At 53.4% G+C, this 17,528-nt stretch overlaps 6 protein-coding genes across 6 annotated transcripts; 3 read left to right on the top strand and 3 right to left on the bottom strand.

Annotated features, from left to right (window-relative positions):
* Positions 1–775: 775 nt before the first annotated feature.
* Positions 776–1,211, top strand: J3458_003231 (uncharacterized protein; the record flags this gene model as incomplete). Its single annotated transcript, XM_007815226.2, has 2 exons — positions 776–985; positions 1,056–1,211. 2 exons carry the CDS (start codon positions 776–778, stop codon positions 1,209–1,211), a joined length of 366 nt encoding a protein of 121 aa, XP_007813417.2.
* A 239-nt stretch (positions 1,212–1,450) lies between these two features.
* PRP5 (pre-mRNA processing RNA-helicase) lies at positions 1,451–5,702 on the bottom strand. Its single transcript, XM_066117649.1, has 3 exons — positions 5,252–5,702; positions 4,420–5,188; positions 1,451–4,356 (listed from the first exon to the last, which is right to left on the bottom strand). Exons 1-3 carry the CDS (start codon positions 5,399–5,401, stop codon positions 1,658–1,660), a joined length of 3,618 nt encoding a protein of 1,205 aa, XP_065977437.1. The 5' UTR covers positions 5,402–5,702; the 3' UTR covers positions 1,451–1,657.
* A 224-nt stretch (positions 5,703–5,926) lies between these two features.
* Positions 5,927–6,838, top strand: J3458_003229 (uncharacterized protein; the record flags this gene model as incomplete). Its single annotated transcript, XM_007815224.2, has 2 exons — positions 5,927–6,110; positions 6,165–6,838. 2 exons carry the CDS (start codon positions 5,927–5,929, stop codon positions 6,836–6,838), a joined length of 858 nt encoding a protein of 285 aa, XP_007813415.2.
* Positions 6,839–7,386: 548 nt separating this feature from the next.
* Positions 7,387–8,232, bottom strand: J3458_003228 (uncharacterized protein; the record flags this gene model as incomplete). The annotated part of the gene is made up of 1 exon (XM_007815223.2): positions 7,387–8,232. One exon carries the CDS (start codon positions 8,230–8,232, stop codon positions 7,387–7,389), a length of 846 nt encoding a protein of 281 aa, XP_007813414.2.
* Positions 8,233–12,824: 4,592 nt separating this feature from the next.
* Positions 12,825–15,996, bottom strand: J3458_003227 (uncharacterized protein). Its single transcript, XM_066117648.1, has 2 exons — positions 15,782–15,996; positions 12,825–15,716 (listed from the first exon to the last, which is right to left on the bottom strand). Exons 1-2 carry the CDS (start codon positions 15,807–15,809, stop codon positions 14,197–14,199), a joined length of 1,548 nt encoding a protein of 515 aa, XP_065977436.1. The 5' UTR covers positions 15,810–15,996; the 3' UTR covers positions 12,825–14,196.
* A 533-nt stretch (positions 15,997–16,529) lies between these two features.
* On the top strand, positions 16,530–17,480 carry JAC1 (molecular chaperone; the record flags this gene model as incomplete). Its single annotated transcript, XM_007815221.2, has 1 exon — positions 16,530–17,480. The coding sequence occupies one exon, from the start codon at positions 16,530–16,532 to the stop codon at positions 17,478–17,480; it is 951 nt and encodes a 316-aa protein (XP_007813412.2).
* Between the last annotated feature and the right edge of the window lie 48 nt (positions 17,481–17,528).

The raw sequence follows: 17,528 nt of genomic DNA, 5'->3' as shown, positions 1-17,528 counted from the left end.
CGATAACAAAAGGACCAAGCGGCGGAGAGCCCACAATATCAGCACAATGCTAACAGTACATTATTCGACTGACATGTTTTATTGTCCCGGAAACGAGATTTGAAAAGTTACTCCAATGCTACTGTGACGATGCTCTTCTATGAAAATACGTTCGAGCTGAGTGTGATATGGGAGCAAGATTGAGCTGATTGATTCGGGCTAAGCGTACTTTAAACCCCAAGAGCCCAAGATATTCAACTCGGTAAAGTCTGGAAATACAGGAAACATAATTGTCTTGCCAAGATACCAATAGATCAAGAAAGCCCGCGCGAGTTAGCAAGCTACCAGCTTTCCGCCCTCCGGAGGCGGAGGTTCCGGGTAGGACGCCGGTGACGGGCACGGCCCCACAAAATACGGCCATGCCAAAAGGCGGTTACCGCCATGTCGGTTGCTCTCGCGAGGAAGCCGCCAAGGGGAGTCAAAATGCAACTTGGTCCATGACAGCCGTCACCCCCTTTCGCCACCGTTACCATGGCGAAGATGGAAGCAGGTTTTGCAACGCTACATATCTCGGGTCCCGCCGTCCAAAAGCTACACCAGAGGCACCAACAACAATCTACCCAAGTCAAGCACAAAGAAGAGGCCAAGCTCGAGTGGGGCAGCCAACTTCACCGCAGAGAAGACAAGAGAGAGGGGAATCCCTCTCACCACCAACCCGCATAGCCAGCCACGCAAACCTCAACACCTCGGCTTTGAAACCCAGCCATCCAACCCCCGTCCCGAAAGCACCCTCGCAATGGGCAACATCTGCGGCAAAGAAGAGCCAGACACCTCGCCGCCCGGCCGCGTCCTCGGCTCCGCGCCCGCAGCACAGCGAAAGTCCACGGTCCCCAGAAAAGTCGGCGGCCCCCCGCGAACACTCGGCACCGGCACCGGCTCCGGCGAAGCGACGACACCTTCCGGCGACGTAGGCGACGCGAGAAGGAAAGCCGCCGAAGCTGCAGAGGTGCGCACTCGCACATACATGCATATGCCTGCCTAGCTACCCTCCAGTGAGACTAACAAAAGATGGGCAGGCCAGAGCAAAAGCATCCGGCAAACCAGGCGGAAAGCTACAGAGCCAATTATCCGCACAGAAGCGTCAGTCGCGAGCAGATACCCTAAAGCAAGCTAGCGCGGAGGAGCAGCGGCGGAGGGAGATTGAAAATAACGAGGCCACAACGTATAATTAGGACGCATGCGCTTTTCTTCATGTCACTCCCATGTTGGAGTCGCGTCAAGCTTGTCGAGGGTGTGATGTGTAGAGATGTATGCGTGAAGAAGAAGTGTTTTAGAATTACGGGGCATGTATGCCGTATATATATAACTTTGGTGTTTTTTTCGTCGAGTATTGGGCGGTTTTCTCCTTCACCCAGAGAGCACTCTTTAGCATATCACCAGCGATGTTGATTTAAATTTATCTTGTTTTTTTTCTTTCCTTTTCTTCTTCAAACTGCAATTAACGCTGAATTTTATTTCTACTCTACTCGAGTGGACTTGTGCTGGCATATTAACATATATATTCCCCCAAACAAACTCCTAGCTCCGGTCAACTGTACGTACATATTCCCCCAACATACCATAGAATCTCCAGCCAACGTCCTCATCCCATGAAAAACTCTTCTTTTTTTTTCAAATTTCAACTGACTGTGTAACGACCACTTGCTGGCGCTCTGCTATCCGCATCTGCTGCCGCAATGGTTCCCTCTCTTAGCAATCTCGTCATTTCTTGAAGCGCCGACCCGACAGCTAGTTCCGTATCACCTTCAATGAGAATATACAGCTTCGGGTCCGCGTTGGGAGGAACCTCCTTGCCGGGAGGGTAGAAACTGCCCTTGGTCGTGATGGACGTTCCAGTGGAATCCAGAATCTTGGCCACATTGGTTCTGTTCGTGACGGCCCATCTGGCCTTTTGCGGAAAGTCGTTGATTTCCAGAGTCGCATGGAATGCGCCAGCGTCGGGACCTTTATTGTCGATGGGCTGACCAGATCGGAGCTGCCCTGCCTTGCCGAGGCGGCTGTTGATGGCGCTGACTGCGGAGCTGACCTTGTCAAGGGCATCTTTGGTCTTGTCCGCGCCGCCGGTGGCGGTATTATCGCCACCTTTTTGACCATCTGCGGCTGGCTTGGATGTGTCCCGGGCTTGTACACCCGATGCAGCTGCTCGGATGGCGTCCAGGGCCCTCTCGGCCTTCTTATTCTCCTCTTCCTTGTCTTCCTTTTCTTCCTCTTCTTCGCCCTCGGCCTTGTGTGTCCTGCGCTCTCTGAGACGAGCAGCTTCTCGTTCCTGGTCAAGACGATCGAGACCCTTGCCACCAAAGCCAGACGAGTCCTTGGCCTTGCCGGACTTGACCTTTTCACGATGTGCCTTTCTCATCTCGTTGAGGCGCTCGGGCACAGGCTGCTCACTCTGCTCAAGGGCCTTGGCGATACCCGGGGCGCAATTCTCCTGATCCGGCGTGACAAAAGTAACCGCAACGCCGGTGTTGCCAGCACGACCTGTTCTGCCGGCACGGTGAACATAGTCCTCGAGATGGTTCGGCGCATCGTAGTTGATGACAAGTTTCAACTGCTTCACATCGAGACCTCGAGCGGCGACTGATGTAGCAACAAGCAAGGGCACGACGCCCTTTTTGAAATCGGAAATCGTTGAGTCGCGGTCCACTTGATCCTTGCCTCCATGAATCGACATGCAGGGGTAACCCTTGACCATGAGCTCCTTGAGCAAGTCGTCGGCCTTTTCCTGCCGGTCCACAAAAATCAATGCGCGGGCATCCTCGTCTCGATCGTACAGCTCGCCCAGGAGCTCCAGAACGCGGAAAAATTTGGTACTCTCCTCACGGACTTCCACAATTTGCTCAATCTCCTTGGCCACGACACTGCGGCCACCGACAGTAATTTCAACAGGGCTCTTTAGGACCTTCTTGGTCAGCGAGTCGATAATTCGAGGCATTGTTGCGGAAAAGAGAATCGTTTGCTTGTCGGGACGCATGCCGGCAAAGATCTTCATGACCTGAGGCTCGAAACCCATATCAAACATTCGATCTGCTTCGTCCAACACGACATAAGTCACTCTCCGTAGGTTCGTCACTCGGCCCTGGTTCGCAGCAAGCAAATCAATCATTCGGCCGGGGGTGCAGACAATGATCTCAGCACCACGCTTTAATTCGGCAATCTGATCTCGGATTGGCGCACCTCCATACGCACAGACGGCACGCAGCCCCATGCTTTTCAGGAACGGCTTGCAATCCCTGTGGATTTGTGTAGCCAACTCGCGAGTTGGCGTCATAATCAAGCCAATGGGACCATCAGTGTCCTTGATGGGCGGCTGGTCCATGATGTGGCGGAACATGGGGAGCAGGAATGCCACGGTTTTTCCAGAACCAGTCTTGGCCACGCCGACGACATCACGACCAGACATGAGCGTAGGGATAGCCTGCATCTGAATAGTTGTTGGCTTTTCATAGCCCAAATTGTCAATGACATCCAAGGTCTGGCGCGTGAGGCCGCATTGGGCCCATTTCTGGACCGGTTTGGGCACGTCTTTGCCATTGACCTTGATGCCGTCGAGCTCTAGGCGCAAATCCGCCAGTTCTTCCTCGGTAAGGGCGCTCAACTCGGCCGGCTCAACCCAGAAGTTTTTGCGAACTGGTACCAAGTCAATCTTACTGTAGTCCACTGTGGGAATGTCCTTCTTTTTGCGCTTGTTTGCAATAGCAAGGATGTCGGAATCTCCTTTCTGCTCTGAATCAAAGTTGTACTCGTCGTCGCTAAAATAGGCTTCCGGTTCCTGAGCTTTCTTCGCGGCAATGACAGGTTTGACAGGCTTTTTTGTTTCCGTCTGCTTTAGGTCGGCCATGAAGGCATCCAGGGGATCCACGTCCTCTTCTTCTTCGTCCACATCCATACTCGGCTCCGGGGCGTCTTCCTTTTCTTCTTCTTCCACGACAGCACCATTGCTATCTCGTACGCCGTTTGTCTCTCCATCAACTTGCACGTTGTCTTCTTTGGAATCTTCCTCCATGGGCTCACCTGGCTGGGGTTCAGCTTGGTTCTCCGCCTGCTGTCTTCTCTCGTGCGCGGCACGTGCCGCGGCAGCAGCCTCCTCTTCATTCTCCGCGAAATTGTCTCCATCCGAGTCGTCGTCCTCATCCTGATCAGCATAAGGGGTATCATCAGTTTCCATAGGTAGAGCGGGCAGCTTTGTAAGCGTTCGTTTGGTGGTATCCTCTTCGTCGAGATCGAGTTTGCGCTTCGTGGGTAGCTTGTCCGCGTCTGCATGGGACTTCCCGAACCCGAACGCACTCGTCTTCACTCTGTTGGCGGGCAAAGCGGAAGCTTTTCGACCACTGTTAACAACAAGGCTGAGTCCGCTGGATGTTCTGAAGGACTGGCACTCACCAATAGTCTTCTGTTTGACAGGGGCAGCCAGCTGCTCTTGCTGGACATCAAGTGAGCCCAATACAGACTTGGAAGTATCATGCGTTCTCGATGCAGCAGATTTCTTGGCAATGGTCTTGGGGTCAAACTTGCCAGCATAAGGAACAGCAGGGGATGCGCTGCCGGATTCATTCATCGCCACCGGTGAGGCGACTGACGAAACACCGGGCGAGCCAGCAGACGATGAAAGTCCCATGGCCTTCATATCCATTTCGGCTAGGAGGCTTCTAGTCTGACTAGGATTTACCTCCTTCTGCTTCTGACTTTCGCTTTCCTTCTTTTTCTTCCAAGCCTCCAATTTCGCAAGTCGCTCAGCCTTCTTATCGGCATCGGACTGAGGAGTCGCCACTTTGTTCTTTGCATGATCGGATCCAGGTTTGGCGCTATCAGCCAGGGGCGTCTTTCGACTTCGACTGTCGGGGCGGCTGCCGCGGGTATAAGTGTCTGCAGTGCCTTCACGGCGGCCGCGACCCCCATCACGGGAATCAGGCCGCCTCCTGGGATCCCTGTCATCGTCACGACTGCGGTTTCGTCTGCGTGCAGGGGAGCGAGGCCTGTCATTATACCGGTCACGCGACCTGCGTCTATCTCTATCACGGTGATCTCGAGTTCCTCCGCGGTAGTGGTCGTTGTCACGTCGATCTACAGACCGTTCTCTGCGGCGGTATGAGTCCCGATCGCGATCGCGATCACGGTCACGGTCGCGGCCACCACGGTCACGGTATCGATTCTGCTTGTTGATAATGAGGTCAGAGTACAGGCCAGTAGGTCTATGCAGATCAAATCTTCTCACATCAGGACTGCGCGACCTCGAGCGCCGGCGGTAGTCACTCCCGTCATCTCGACGGTCTCTATCCCGCCGATCGTCATCTTTTCGGTGGCGACGTGAGCTGTATTGACTTCCTGCAGGACTTGGTGAGCGCGAGTCTCTTGGCCGAGCCATGGCGGCCTCGCAAGCTCAGGAAGAATCTAGGTTGGTGAGTAGTACTTTTTTTGGTCTTAGTCTGGTTCTTTGAGGGGGAGTTCCCAAGGCCAGCTCTGGCGCAAAGCTCCACACAACTTTAGCCACAGAGGCCCGAATAAACGGAAGCCCTGTCCTTATTTTTTTATGGCGCGTAGCTGATGAAAAGAGTGAAGCGGCTAGCGGGTATCGAATTCGGAATAGCAGATGGCTGCGCGTGGCCAGGGGATGATGACGGATGATGGACGGGGGATCGTCGAGACTTTTTCGTCTCGTGCAAATGACAGACTGCAAGTGATAATGCGGCTGAGTGGCGGGTTCCTGGCACCGCGGTTTTGCCGTGCCAATGGGTGGCTTGCCTGCGCTAAACCAACCTGGCCCGCCCAAGACTCAACTGGGCTCTCACTCATCCATCTCATTCGGCTACTTAAAACTCAAGCTTGTTGAGCAACCGCTCACTTACTTCATCACTTCTTGGCCCAAATTGCTTTTATTCTTCCTCCCAATATGGCAGGGCTAGTGGGCTACGCCAGTAGCGATGAAGACGACGACATCTCCCAGCATGCCCCATCCCCCAAGGTATACTGCATGTCCAACCTGGTTCAGCCTCAGAATCTAATACACAATCAGATCTCTTCTCCTATTGAGGACGTGGAAACAAAAAAGACCACAAGTGAGCGTTCAAAAGAAGGTATTTACTCCTCAATCCATTGATTGATTAGTAATAAACGCTAAGGTATCCAAGAACCTGCCTCAAGTCAACAACAACCATCTCACTCACTAAATCTTGTGGAACACCCATCTCAACCAACTTCAACTCAACCAGAACCACCACAATCGTCCGCAACTCAGCCACAACTACATAGCATCAGCCCTGTGCCTCTCGATTCATCCATACCACAACCGGAATCCATCCTCCGCGACCTTCCCGAACCGCCAGAAACATCCGCGCCCTCATCCCCATACACAGCAACCCGCAGCCTCATCCACGACCTCACCCTTCCTTCAGTGCCTAACCTCGACATCCCGCCCTCCCCGCCGGGCTCGCCGCCTCCACAAACAAGCTCCAAGTTCCAGCAATTTCTCACCCTCAAACGCCAAGGCACTCACTTCAACAGCAAGCTGGAGCAATCCACGGCGCTGCGCAACCCTTCTCTCACCGACAAACTCCTCTCCTTTGTAGACTTATCCGGGCCCGCGCAGTATGAAACCACCCTGCCGTTGGAGTTGTACGATCCCAGCGGGTTTCCGGAGTGGTCGTACAAGGACAAGCTGCGGAAGGCGAGGGAAGACGTTGTGAAGTCGAGGGAGGAGAAGGCCGGGGGGAGGAGTTCAATAGAGTTTGTAAGCGGTTCTGTGCATTCGCCCGGCACTGGAGGGGGCATCTCAAGAGAAAAGCGGAAGGGTGGGTGGAGATGATAAGAACGGTTCATCAATGACTCTATGGTACTGGTATGGGGATATACGTCGAGCGTGTGGTGAGTGAAGAAGAAACAGCACAGGGGCAACATGCGTCAGCGGCAGGAAAACACGGGCATCTAGAACAATCGTGCACAACAAAAAACAAGTAAAAAGTCATACCCCATATGGTATTCAAGATTATATTCAGTTTGGCCGTCGTTGGCCGGCTCATTGTAACAACAGCATCGAGGTATCATCAATCAGAATGCGCCTCCCGTCTCAATCCAAAACAAAATCCTCCGACCCATTGACCTCCTTCATGCCCGTTTTGTCTTTTCCCGCTATCGCATTTCGACCAGCGAAGCAAACACGCTCGGCCATTGACAACGCGCTGTCGAATTCGTACATATGTCCCAGGGAGTAAACCGAGCACGCAAACGAAAGCCCCCGAGGCAACCAACGTGGGGAAAACATGCAATCGATTCACTCGGTCGTTCTTGATGACATGAAAAATTTCCCAATTAAATTAAAAAAAAAGGCGTCATAAAAACCTCGCCAACCATATCTCAGGAGCTGCAAGTAGCCTTGAAGTCGCCAAGACCAGCGGCCTTGAAGGTTTCGGCGAGGCTGAGCTCGACAGTCTGGTTGGCGCTGCCGAGAGCATCCATAAGCCAGGGAATCTCGTTGGTACCTTGCCGGACATGGGTGCCCTGCAATTCAACGGTGATTTTGCCAGTCTCGCAGTAGGGCTTCTTTGTGGCCGCGGAGATGATGATCGTCTGGTCGAGGATGGCAGAGACGGGAACGGCGTTCTGGCCGGGCTTGAGGACAAGGTTGTTGATAGTCAGGTTTCCGAGGAGCTGGTTGTCGGCGAAGTTGTTAAAGGTGGCGTTGCCAATGTCAATGGTGTAGTATGAGGGGTTGGTGAGGGTGGCGGTAGCATTGAAGTTAGGGATGCCGTCCTCAGCGGTACCAATCTTGATCTTCATGTCGGAGAGAGTGGTGCCGTTGAGCTTGTTCAAACCCTTGAAGGTGACGACCTTGTAGAAGTCGACGTCGTACTTCTTGGAGAGACCAGCAGGCTTTACCTTGGTCTTGCCGTGGATAGCAACACGCAGCGTCTCGTTCTGGAAGAAGGCCTTGTTAAACTCAACGAAGGCGTCCCTTGTCGGTGATTTGAACTTCTTGGCTGATGTTGACAGTCTGGAACTTGTTGGCGTTGGTGCTGGGAAAATTGAGCTGGACAAAAGGTCTAGCACCAGGAACATCGCGGAGGGTAAGGTTGCCGACAAAGGGGTCAATATCAGCCTTGACGGTACCGTCTGTAGTGATGGTGGAGTTGATCTGCATGGTGAACTTGGTGGGCTCAGAGTTGAGGATGTTGACGCCCTGGATCCTAAGGTCGGCATCATTGATCTTGTCCTGAGCAATGTTTTTGACGCCAACGAAGATGCTGCGGAAAAAAAAAATTTAGACAATTAGCTGGTGCTCCTTCTATAAAAGGTAAATGAGACGAAGGCAAAAGAAAAAAAAAAGAAAAAAAAAGAGAGAGAGAGAGAGAGACTGTAGAGTTGCAAGATGAGTGGTCAGTCGGCCAACCAGCCTGTGTCCCGTATTCCATGCTTCCGTCAGACGTAGACCAACTCGCGTTTCCACGATGACCAAAAGTAGGAGCACATCGCCCAACCTGGTAACCTTAAAAAACAGCAAATTTCCCGACTCCGCATCTCACGTAGTACACACCCGTGAACAACAAAACAAGATCGAACCAACCATCAATGCGTCGAGTGACATGGCAAGATACTCACACAATGCAAATGACGGCAGCAGAAATACACAGGAAGATGATCAGGTGAAGCCACCAGAATCGCTTGCAATGGTTCTTGAGGGCGGCCTTCTTGCCACCGCGAACGGGGCCATTCTCGGTCTGGGTGATCTCCTGCTTGTCGGACATTCTCGCCAAATGGTCTTTCGGACGCGTCGAAATCAGGGGGCACACTGCTTCGTCTATTGGAGGATGGAAGGGGGAGATGAAGAACAAAAAGAAGGAACGAGAATGAAAAATGAAAATGCTCGCGAAAGACGTGGTTTATCAAAATCTCTAGGTAGAGCACGAACCAGCCGACGACGACGAATAGGACAACACAATAGGGAACCAGCGGGGGAGAGGGGAATAAAATTCCAATCTGAAAAAGGACATTGAGAGTATTTAAGTCAGATTAGCGCGATATGTTTAAGTTCGCCATGAGGTCGGGGATGCGGCTTGAGATTGGGATTGGGGGAGTGTGTGCAGGGACGACTGAGATCAATTAGCCTTGGGGCTATATTGGGCATCTGGGGGCAAGTGTACTCAATACCTAGCAGCACGACCCATCTGCTCGGCCACTCAGGTAGCTAGTACAAATGGGGAGGATGGACGACTGCCCGGGGGGGAGTGGCGAGTGGAGAGAAGCGCCAGAGGAAGAAGGCGTGGACTCTGGCAATCTGGATGACCGACCATCGGCACGCACACCAGACATCTCTCTGCGCCCTAACTCATGCACCTCCATGAAAGTTGGTGTGAACCCCGGACCAAGAACCAAGATAGGCACGACGATGGAACCTGCCATGGGCCGCTTGACGTCGTCTGTGCTCTGGGATTGGATGCATGGGGGATGAAGACGTGGGCTAAGATGCGATTCGGCACAGACACACTCCCCTGTGGGCGATTTGCCTTAGCAATGCAATAGCTGTGTTTGCAACACGAAGAACTGCATGTACGATGCCGCAACTACTCCTTACAAATATTGTCATGTGCAAGTGGACATGCTTCCGCGATAAGCAAGGAGCCGGGCATGACTAGCACGGTCCAACTTTGCCGAATCAGCATCATCTACAGAGTGCGCAGAACCTAGACTTCAACACGGTTCTTCTTCGCAGCTTCACGACACTGGACCAGGTCTAGCACGCACCTCAGCACAGAGTGATGACGGGATCATTGGGTGATGGTGCCAGCTATCGACAATATGGCTCATCTGCAAAACCCTTTTATACTCCATTTTCCATCCCTTTCCATAATAGACCATGGAGCATAGGCTGCCCGTCACCGGGTTCACAGGCTCTCCCCATATGTCCGTGAAAAGCCCATCATAGTGGCCCGAAGCCTTCAAGCCGCCGCCGAAGCAAGGTTCCAAGCTGTCTTGCCAACATGAGCCATGATATCCGCATCCCTGCAACCCATTGGTGGAGCCGAGCCGGGGGGTGTCAACTCCGAAGGACGCACCATGCCCGAGCTGGTAATGGGCCGAGCAGAAATCTCGACAGGCTCGACGCCATCCCCAGACTTCAGTGGCCAAGAGCCCCGCCACATCTCTCAGGACGACATTTGCTCTTCCCAGCGAGCGGCGAAGTTCGCGGACGGTCGGCCATCCGACAGCCCCAGAGATGCCGCCACTTAGTCCCTGATCCGGACATATCGACCTGGGAGGCAAGCCAGCCAAAAGGCTGAGCTGTTGCGTTGCTTGACGTACTAGATTTACTAGAGGTTGGAGCACCAAGAGGAAGAGGCTTGCATTGACGCCCGCTAGTCTGTCCGTTCCCTCGGCAGGATTGGAAAACGAAGCACGTGAAGACTCCTTCATGTCGAGACAATTGGACTTGGCGTGCGCCCAACAAATTTGTTGCGATTAAAGGGGCATTTTCCTAGCACGGAAAAGCGAGAAGCCAGAGTGATTAAGACAAGGAAAAAAAATAACACATCCATGTCGGGTTGCGCGAAAACGAGAAGTGGCTCAATGGCATGACTGCAACTCTATGATATAATATTATTATTTGGTTGGAGCGCAATTATATATTGTCGAGTCAGAGGTGGCCTGTTCCCGAGCGTGTATTCGGCGAATTTTTTCTTTCTTGCCCTACCCAGCGCCTGGAGAAGTCGATGGAAGTCGATGGGGAAGCCCAGGCCAGAGAGGGGCTCCCCCATAATCCCATTTTATTAGTACTAGTACCTACCAACCTACGGAGTGTAGTAACTTACCACCAGACGCAACCACCGCACGGCCACACCGAAAGAACAAAAGAACCCCCCTCAGATCCTACTAGACTTTCCAAGAAGTACCTGACACTCCCCTCCAAAGGTCAGCTGTCAAGCCAAGGCCGAACGCTGGCGCCTCGACCGAACCGAACAAATACTGGATTGGCTGCGGAAGACTGGGGGCTGTCTCTAAAAATCGACTGTTTGGTGAATGGGAGGCATCATCTATCTGGTGGTCGAGCTTTTTCTCTAATGCCAAGCAATGTGGTGAGCGCCTGGAGAGGCGTTCATGTTGTGTCGCGTGTCGTGTGTGTAAAAAATGCCTCGGCGTGGAAGAGGAAAACTTTGGGAACTTTGAAAGTAGAATTGCGAGGCGTCAAGAAAGTTTGTCACCACTGGATTGGCTATTTGCTTAACTACCTACTAGGTAGGTACGGAGTTCGGGTTGTTTTTGATAAGCAGTAATGGAGTGCCAGTCAACAGCATCACATCTTCAGAGACAGCATTATCGTCGTGATTGAAGTGGCAGAAGCACATGGGTAGAGAGTCTTATCAGTGCCGGCACGGTAACTACTCCGCGTACGGAGTAAGCGACATTGAAACGATCAATATCCCGGACTGACCTTTGCCAAACATCAACAAGACGCCCCAGTCCGCCATGCATGCTCTTCCGGTGTTGGCCATGGCCTCGAAGCTTTGATTAAATCTACGGGGGCATCGCGGCCCGGGATTCCCTTTGCGGACGATTGTGGACTCTGCGAACCACAAAAGCCTAGCAACGGCGGTACACGATGCAACACCCGACGTGCTCATGGATGGTGTTTGAGCACCCACGCACAGCGCAACAGTTCGGCTAGTTGTGAGGCATCGTGACCCCTGGCGGTGGCGTGGTTTGTGGACCGAAGATTGTCGTCCCGCCCCGGCCTCATATTACTAGCTGGCCAGAGCTATTGCTGTCGCCAGGTTGACCACGGTGCGTCCTGTCTCTCATCTTCAGGGTTCCAGCTGTTGGGAGCGCCCTTCCCTACCCGTTCCCACTCCCCGAATGAATGCTATCCCCTATCCACATGCGAAAATGTCGACAGCACACGGGCAGGCACAGCAACAGGCATCGTCCCGCGAGTCAAGCCACGACACGCCCATCTCAAAATTATACGGATGAGAATGCCCTCGCCTACTGGTTTCCCTAAAGGCGTTGTCCTAACATCATGACGACTCCCTCAAAAAGCTCCAGCTGTTGTTAGCTGAATCCTACCTGCCAATGACCGATCACCAGACAGACAGACATATTGGCGCGCAGACTTGGCCGTGACTACTCCGTATTGCGATTCCTCGTCAAAGACTTCGGGCTAGCGCGACAAGCTGCACGAAAGAAGATTGTGTTACCTACCCATGGCCTCGAGCCATCCCCACCTGCTGCTGCTCTAAAAGTTGACCAGGATGCTGGGGCTACCAGTCACAGGTGGATGATTTTTCATCTCATCATACTGTAAACACCCGGATCAGTCAACTGCTGCTACATGATCGATGTCGATAGAGTGCAACTTTCAGAATCTCAGGACTGGGCGGATACCTATTTTGGCGGCATAACTACTTACGCAACCCACCCCAGAATCTCTGGATGTAACTAAATGAGAGTGTGAAACGTCAAAACTTCTCACGGTACTCCGTAATCCGTGGCTTCTCCCAAACTTCCCACAGCCGATTCCTTGGCCATGGTCCATGACTGTCGGCCCAAAAGGGTCACCGGCGCAGTTCTTTTCGCCACCTCAGGCCGTCACCTCCGGAGCGCAGTTCCTGTGTTGTGATGAAATCATGGTGCTGCTTCTGCGCTGCAAAGTTGGCGTCAATTCTTTGTAGCACGGTACCCGGTCCCGTGTATCTGACTCTCCCACTGCACCTTGCTGTTGCTTATCACAAAGGCCCGACAGGATTCGCGAACTCGATGGCCGAGTGGGAATGGACAATACGACCTCGTCAAAAAACAAGCGACTGGCCCATGCCAGGACTCCTTGTATCCGGAAGTGTCCCAAGCCAGCGGCAATTATTCCATCACGGGCCGTTTCCGAAATGCGAGTAGTTGTCATTATATTATACTTTCAACACAGAGGAGAACGATGTCCTGCCAACACGAGCTTTCCATCGCCTAGTTGGAGAAAAGTTGGTGTTCGAGTTGGACAACCATCCTGGTCTGGCGTCAACCCACCTAGTCGCTTGAATGAGGACATGAGCAGTATCGGCTGCAATAGCGTGCAGCAACCCGTATCGACTGCACCATGACACAAGCGCCGTTGGTCCAGGGGTCAATGTCACTGTACAGTATTCCCTGCTGTATGGTTAGTCCAACAATTGTTTCTTCATGATACAGTGTACATTCGTTCTGGGCCCTCGTGAGGCTGTAATGCACTTGGATTGAGACCAAGTGAAGCCTACAAGAGTACCTCTAACGAGCACTGACTATCACGCGAATCTGCTCTTAACCTTCCTTGGCTTAGTACGCCGTTCGACAGAATACAAATTATCTGTTTGGTTTGGTCGGGTGCCTCCCGTCATGGTTCCTATCGGCCAAATGCCTCGGATAGTGCAACATTGCCTCGTAAGCAAGGGACCGTCTGAGAGGAATACCGGAGCCTTGGTCAATCATTGTCACAACCCACTAAATAATTTGGTACTGGCTGCCGCTTCTCGTCAATCCCAATCTCAGGGCGATATACATGCAGAGTGTCGTACTACTGAGCCTTCTCGGATCGGCATTTCAGGTGGACGTGGTATGGTGGCGTCTGTTACGCTTCCGATGCTGCAAATCTTGAGTGGTATATTATCATGCTCGTTCTGCTATTCATCTCCCGAAACTGCCATGTCCCCGAGTTCCACACCCTGGAGTCGATTGCCAGTCTGCAGGGTCCCCGGTTTCATATAATAAAGTTGGTGGCTGTGACGGGGTACAAGGCCGCCTTTTTGGCGATTGGTTCCACTTTGTCATTTTCACGAGCGGCCGAGGTAGTAGTTTCGAGATATTTGAATATTACTGCGCTGAGAGTGAAGATGATTTGCAAGTTCGACTCAAAGCTTTGACCTTGTCCACAAACCCCGCTTGTCCAACCCCGGCTCCCCGTCGTAAATGTCTCTCTCCACACGTCGACTGTTGATCTAAACGTGGGGTAACAAACCACTTGTTAGAGACTTATCGTCAAGGGTACTTCAAGGATACGACTCTGCAGTCGGAACTTGCCCTCTGCGAGCCAGGAAGGGGTAAGAAGAGGCACTTACGAATTTTGGTCCTAGCTCCGATATCTTCTTTACTCCGAGCAGTCGCATGCATGTGGCAGTTTCAGCCTCGAGAACTATGTTTCACAAGTGCTTGTTAGTAGTCATTCATGGACAGAAGCACAGCGTCGGGCAAAACAAGCCAAAGATAGAGTTGTTGGCGGTGGCTGTTCCCAAACAGCTGGCACATGAAAACGCCCAAGGACTGAACCGCGGAAACAAACGAACTGGAGCATGAGAGAATCGATGCAAACCAACACCCGCTCGGGCCTTTGAGATGTCCGGTAAACAGGAAAGTTGGTTGGGAGTCATTTCCCAAGAGCCACTTACTTTCTAGTGTTCTTTCGACGCCTGCCTGGCCTCCAGCCCCCAAACCAAAAAGAGCAGCCCGTCCAAGACCAACTGCTTTGGCGCCGAGACACAGAGCCTTGACAATGTCAGTCCCTCTCTTGATACCGCCATCCACCCAGACCTCAATCTTGCTGAACACCTCGGGGCAGTATTTGCGAATCTCCAGTAGCGTGTGTACAGCAGGAGGAGCAGTATCCATGGCCCTTCCGCCGTGATTGGACAAGATGATGGCTTTCACTCGAGGAGCATGTTGAGCTGCCAAATAAGCATCCTCGTGAGTTTGGATGCCCTTGAGGACAATGGGCAAGTCGGTGTGCTGTGCCAACCAAGGCAGGGTTGTCTTCCAGGTCAGATCACACGCGGTTCCAAAGAACAACTGCTGGCCAACGCCGCCTCCGCCAGGTCGCTGAGCATCACCGCTACTGGTCGCCGCCGCTTGAACATTGTTGCCCCTCTCAAAGTTGGACTTTTCATCCAATTCACGCTTCCCTGGCACCGGAGCGTCGAGGGTTAAGCAGACAAATTTGAAGCGGTCCTTCATGGCATTGATTCGCTTCAGCATGGCCACGCTCTTGTCTCGCTGGTTCTGAACGTAAATCTGCCAGCCAAACATTTGTTCTGAGGGAGAGCCTTGCACGATTTGTTCCGGAGTCATGGAAGCATTATTCGAGATGACTTGCAAGGCATTGAAGCGAGCAGCGGCTTTGGCGATGCCATGCTCACCATCTGGGTGCGCTAATCGTGCCATTGCAGCTGGTGCAACAAAGAACGGGACTCCGACTTTGTGACCAAGCAATGCGGTTGACAAGTCACATTCTGTGCAGTCGACAAACATGCGCGGCCGCAGCAGGATGTCGCGATATACGGAATTGTTGAACGTCTTGGATATCAAGTCGTCACTAGCTGAAAAATAGTACGCCCAGGCTTTCTTGGGAATTCGCTTGGTTGCCTCTTCCTCAATCTCGTCCAGATTCAGTAGGGACTCTAGCGGCGGGCGATAGTCGTCTGAGGGCACCTCGGCTTCTGGTGTAGACACTGGCTCTGGGAGAGTCTCTGGGTTGATTTGGCCTAGCTTGGCCTCGGGCTTGAGATTCTCCTCGAGAGTGCCAGGCGGATGGACAGGGTCGTAGTCCTCAGTTGCATCTTGACCGGCGAGCTTCAGGATAATCCTGGAACCGCCAGGATGAGAGGGAAGAAAGTCGGTGACGTCGTAGACATTGCCGTACAAAACGACCCAGCAGCTTTCTGGGGTATTGTGCTTGGCGACTATGGTGAATCAGCAGGTTTTGGATTTTGAAGCGAAGCTCAATTGCCGAGTAGAAGCGGCTTACCTTCAGCGGCGTCAAACAGCTTGGCCATCTCTAGTCGTTTTCAATGCAGCAGCTCTATTAGGTCACAATATACAACAAAATGACAGCGAGCCAAACAGAAGAGAACATGGAAAAAAAAATGGCAATGGCTAACAATTCACAGAGCTGTATTTGAATCAAGAATTGTCGAGTTCCGTGGCTGTTCGCCGGGTAATAAAGCGACCACGAAAGCCAAGCGGAGTCGGAGATGGAGCGCCTTTTGGCTGGCGGCCGAGAAACGTTATGGGGCATTTGCCGCCGAGGCCTGCCAAACGCGGCAATATCCCACCTCCACCCCCACCTCCACATCTACGGCGGGCAGCCATTGAGATGCGGGCTTGTCAAAGAACCGACGCTGATGGGTGGAAAAAATAAGTCAAGAGGTCAAGGCCCGGCAAATGGACCTCGTTTTACTTGAGAAACCGAGTAGAAAATGTTGGTCTGCTGCCGGCCATCATGTCTCAGCAAGAAATGCCGAGTCATACATAGCACTTGAACAAGTAGCTGTGCTTTGTGCTCTGCAACTACATGATATGCCCAACACCAAAAGCTGACCACTTGAATTGTGCGGCATCGGATTGGTTGAGCCGTCCCAAGCCGACGGGTGGATACACAGGACGTGGTAAATCCTCGGTCCAATTCCCCGGACGGCTCCCCGCGTCGGGCTTCGGAGCTCCGTCGTCCTTGAGAGAGGAGCGTGCGAATGACTTCATCACATTGCAACCCTGCCATGTTTTGCATTTTTAGATTTTCCTTTTTGCATATTTGCATGACTTCACCAGCGCAACAGTGCGACGCGCCTTCATCCATCTGGTGTCACATCATTAGGAAAACCATCGCATCTTGCCTGATCCAAACCTTCCTTCTAGTACCCTTCTTTTGCAAAAACATGCGCGCCATCTCCGCGACACAACGCATCTGCGGACGGTGCCGCCTCCACGCCCAGACGACATCGCCGCCCGTCGCCGCCGTCTCGCTAGCCGCAGTGAAAGCTCCCGCGCCGCGAGACCCGGCAGTCCACCAGACGCGGCGATTCACACAGCGGCCTTCTCTCGCCTCACCGCCGCCCTCGTCCTCGTCCTCCTCGGCGGCGGCGGCGGCGGTAGCAGAAGCCAACACGGCCCCCAAGACGGCGCCGTCACCACCGCAAACCCTCTACTCCTTCTTCCCGCAAACCCTCCCCGACGGACCGCCCCCGAACGGCCACTTCCCCATCAATCTGCGCTCCCTCCGCGCCGAGTTTCTGCGCCTCCAGTCCCGCCACCACCCGGACCTGCACCCGGCTTCGTCCAAGGCGCAGGCCGAGGCGACGAGCGCCGCCGTCAACGAGGCCTACAAGACGCTGTCGAACCCGCTGCTCCGCGCGCAGTACCTCCTCTCGCTGCAGGGCGTCGACGTCGCCAACGACGAGACGCTCAAGGTCGAGGAGCCGGAGCTGCTGACGGTCGTGCTCGAGGCCCACGAGGCGATTGAGGAGGCGCGCAGCCCTGCCGACCTCGAGGGGCTGACGGCGGAGAATGAGGAGCGCATACGGAGGTGCGAGGAGGTGCTGGAGGAGGCCTTTCGGGAGCACGATCTCGAGAGGGCCAAGAGGGAGGCTGTCCGGCTGCGGTACTGGGTCAACGTGAGGGGGGCCGTGAGTGACTGGGAGGAGGGGAAGCCTGCCGTCTTGCAGCATTAGGATTTGTTCATGCTGGGCTGTGCAAGGGGGCCCGGGGGGCCGGGGGCA

This window comes from Metarhizium acridum (assembly GCF_019434415.1).
Source record: "Metarhizium acridum strain ARSEF 324 chromosome Unknown scaffold_13, whole genome shotgun sequence".
In the NCBI taxonomy this organism is placed as follows: domain Eukaryota; kingdom Fungi; phylum Ascomycota; class Sordariomycetes; order Hypocreales; family Clavicipitaceae; genus Metarhizium; species Metarhizium acridum.
The sequence above is the reverse complement of the archived record's forward strand: the minus strand, read 5'-3'. Positions and strand labels throughout refer to the sequence as shown.